Source organism: Octopus bimaculoides, chromosome 18 (genome assembly GCF_001194135.2).
Source record: "Octopus bimaculoides isolate UCB-OBI-ISO-001 chromosome 18, ASM119413v2, whole genome shotgun sequence".
In the NCBI taxonomy this organism is placed as follows: Eukaryota; Metazoa; Mollusca; class Cephalopoda; order Octopoda; family Octopodidae; genus Octopus; species Octopus bimaculoides.
Genome location: NC_068998.1, coordinates 16,656,449 through 16,660,209, shown reverse-complemented (window position 1 = coordinate 16,660,209; position 3,761 = coordinate 16,656,449). Strand labels below are relative to the sequence as shown.

The following is a 3,761-nucleotide window of genomic DNA, read 5'->3' as shown; positions in this document are numbered from 1 at the left end:
TTTTTTTTTTTTTTTTTTACTTCAAAATTTTCTGAAACGTAAAAGCAATACTTTCCAATTCAATAAATTTTATAACTAAGGTATTTTTCGATTTTTTTTCTTTTCAGTAAAAATGAAACAAACAAGAAACGGTCATTCTTTTACACCTCTATTATATATACACACACATAATCAATCAGTTATCTTACTAATGATCCTCTCAGAAAGTAATGTTTTCCTATACCCACAAAAAAACACATCCTATTGATTGATATATCAATATTTTTATAATTAGCTTCCTTTTTTTTTCACCAGCAGATTACAAAAAGAGATGAATGTTCTCATTTGAAAATTATTAATAATCTGAAAAGAATTCATAAAATTAATGAAAAGGAGGGAAAAATCAAATAAATTGTGAATTTTTCCAAGTTTATTAATGACCAAATTCAAGACCATAATCTATCAAATTTTACTTCCAAAAGACAAGTTTCAGCTAAGAAATTATTTCAAAATTACAAGTAGAAATTTGTGCCCACTTGTTAACAGATATTTTTGAAAAATATCTTTTATTTAAACTAAACCTAAGGTTGTTATTGTTGCTTAGTTTAAGTCCAACCCTTACTGAATAAGCCTACTAACGAAAGCATTCTAGCCAGCTACAACCATCCTGCATACCTCTTGAGCATTATATATATATAGATAGATAGAACTACATCCTCTAATGTGTCCATCTTTCAATCAAGAGGATTAGAGAGTGTGTAATCTTGGTTTGTATTTCTAACAAGTTGAGTGACCCACATATTTGGCGGTTGGCTTTAAACCTGAAGAAAGGTGTGGGTATATTAAAGTATCTTGTGAATGTACATTGTTGCTATATAGCAATATATTCTCCATCGTTTATAAATATAGTGATACTATAACTATGTAACAGTATCTACTGTATCAAAATTAGTGTTGCAGTTTTATGATAATGATCAGCACAATATTTCTCAGTACTAATGAAACTTAGCAAAAATTTGTGAAGGAAAATAACATTAACAACTATTAACCCTTGCATGATTATATACCTAACTATGGGGTTTTCTATATATTTCAATTACTTCAATATATATCTAGATAAGACTTTTAAGAAGAGAAGTGTTAATAAAATACCTGCAAATGATATATATATATATTGGTATAGTATGCTGGTTTTGAGCAATTAAAACCTCATATTATCCATGTCGTGATTAAATTTTCATTGAAAATTTTTAAAATTTATTTTATTTAAATATGAACACTTTGTTATTCAAGCAATCTCAAGTGGGTTTTTAATAAAACAGTTTCCTTTGGCATGCCATAAATTTCAATCAATTTTATATATGTATGAGGAAAAAGATTGATAATGACTTTTCATCAGTTGTTGGCTTTCTCAGACTATAACAAAGTCAACAAGTGGCAAAAATTTCAAAGTCACTGTCAACTTTTTCCCTTGTGAAAATAAATGTGATACTCTATTTAAATGGATTGAGAGGTCCTTCAATTAATATTTGAGGTGTTTTTGTATGCAAGTTGAACATAAAAACAAGTAGCATATGTTTAAATGTACACATGTTTGCATTATATATAAGATAGCTGGCTGGATTTGCTTGTGCACACACACACATCCCTGATGCAGAAGTATTGCACCACTGTAAATCATGGCATAACAGAGATTTGTAATGCTAAAACTATTTTTCAATTGGTTTCTATGAACATGGAAATCAATGGATAAATAATGCATTTCACATTAGAGAATTTCATGTTATGACTAGATTTTTTTTTACTCTTCTGTAACACAGGATATGTGTGTGTGTGTGTATTTATAATTCAAGATATAAATACACTTTCAAAAGATTAAAACCACATTTGGAGGGTAATGTATATAGTCACTTTGATGTACAAGAAATTTTGAAGACAAAATTATTGAATGCTAGCTTAGCAGGCAAAGACAGAACTAATTAGTGACATTAAATTTGGAATTTCCTGACTGCCCGTTTTAGGTTCAAACCCCCAAATTTGCTTCTTGCATGTGTGCGTGCATGTGTGTGAAGGCATATGAACAATATCTTCCTTTCTGTATTATCTGAATGGGTAAGATATTGCACAACTGAATATGTTGCGGATATGTACAGACTGCAGGCATTCATTGACTCCCTGGAAAAAGAAGAAAAAAATACAATTCTACAAGTCTCAGTTTACTTGACTACAGAAAAAAAAAATCAATTACAGCTAACACGCTTGGGAAATTACCTGTAATTGACTAACATTCTTTCTGAAAAGAGGGAGGAATTTGGTTTTTATCTTTAAAAAAAAAAACACAGAAGGAAATAGGCTTATGAACATCAGCAGTTTATGAATTTTTTTTTTTTTTTTTCATGAATAATAATTAGAAATTTATTTCTTACAACATTGTTACAAATTTAGCTAGAGGATGATTGAAATTTTAAAAATATTTTCTCTAAGGTTTCAAAAGACAGATATATTAAATATGTCTGTTTTCTTAGAATTTTGTTGCAAAAACAAAGTTTTACAAACACTTTTAAAGTCAGGATATTTTCTAGTTCTAAAACATTTTTTTCCCCCGCAGGTAGGAATAGTCAGAGGGGGCAAAATACCATAGTAGCATAATAATCTACAAAAAGGAAACAAATTTAGTCAATATACTAGCATCTTAATCTGAACATTACTTAAGGAGAAGTGGGGATGACAAATGCTTGACCCCACCACCACCACCACCACCAAATGCATACACACACATACTGATTTCTTGCATTAGCACTAGGCCAAAAATCTGGATGAAAAGGCTGCATCTAGTTCAGTCAATTCAAATGATTTAGCATATAGCTAGGAAATATTTTATCAACCTTGCTAGTAAATATTTCATGGAGCTTACTATAGCCAGTAATTATTTTTATCAAGGAATGACAAACCAAGCCTACCCATATTAAGTTACAGGTTCACAAGAAAATACTGATCTATCTAAGTACAGACCTCAAATTTCTGACAAGTCATCATTCTTTCATATGAAAATATATCAGCAATGTCAAGTGGAAAATAAAAGCAAACCATATATCAATAATTAACCAGTAAAGTATAGAAGGCCTTCAATCATATTGCAGAAAATCTTTCCTTCACTTATATATAATCCAGTGTTACCTATCATCACAAACATTTTGTAAATACAAACAAATACAAAACATTGCTTCTTTTTCTTTCTTTTTTTTTTCAAAGATTTTTAACCGGGCAGGCAGAATTTATATGTCTTGCAAATTTAGACTGAAAAGACTTTTTTTTCAAAATATAAATAGATAACTACTATTTATAAACCTAATAACATTGCAGACATGCAGCACATACATGCAATAATCTTACTTATAACCAACAAGTGCAAACTACCCAAGACCCGAGTTCTATAACACTAACTAAACTGAAATAGACCATTATTGAAGTAGTTCACATTTAAATAAATAAATAAATAAAAAAAACACACAACTGAAATTTTATTATTGCATAAATAACACAAAATTTCGATATAACTTTCATCATAGTCTTATGAAGGAAATTTTCAAGTTGAATTCCAAACACTAGCCTGCATACACCAATAATTGAAAACTTTACATTTATTTTATTTTATTAAACTCTTTTAAATTCCCAATTACATTGTAAACTGAGGTTTACAGACTATTATTGTGAAAAATATGGCTGAGAAACGGCTAAAGCTTTTCCAGAGAGTCCCACAAACATTCCATAATCCATCAATA

The 3,761-nt window shown here is 29.3% G+C and overlaps 1 protein-coding gene across 2 annotated transcripts in view; it reads right to left on the bottom strand.

The window, feature by feature from the left end:
- The window catches only part of LOC106871195 (histone-arginine methyltransferase CARM1), an 83,850-nt gene that overhangs the window by 14,384 nt on the left and 65,705 nt on the right, over positions 1-3,761 (bottom strand). The window contains exon 13 of one of the 2 annotated variants that reach the window (XM_014917537.2): positions 1,225-2,154. The exons of the other annotated variant lie outside the window; for it this stretch is intronic. Coding sequence (XP_014773023.1) covers positions 2,144-2,154 — 11 coding nt within the window. The 3' untranslated portion in view covers positions 1,225-2,143. Of the gene's footprint in view, positions 1-1,224; positions 2,155-3,761 lie in introns of those variants that run through there. 2 annotated transcript variants of the gene reach the window in all.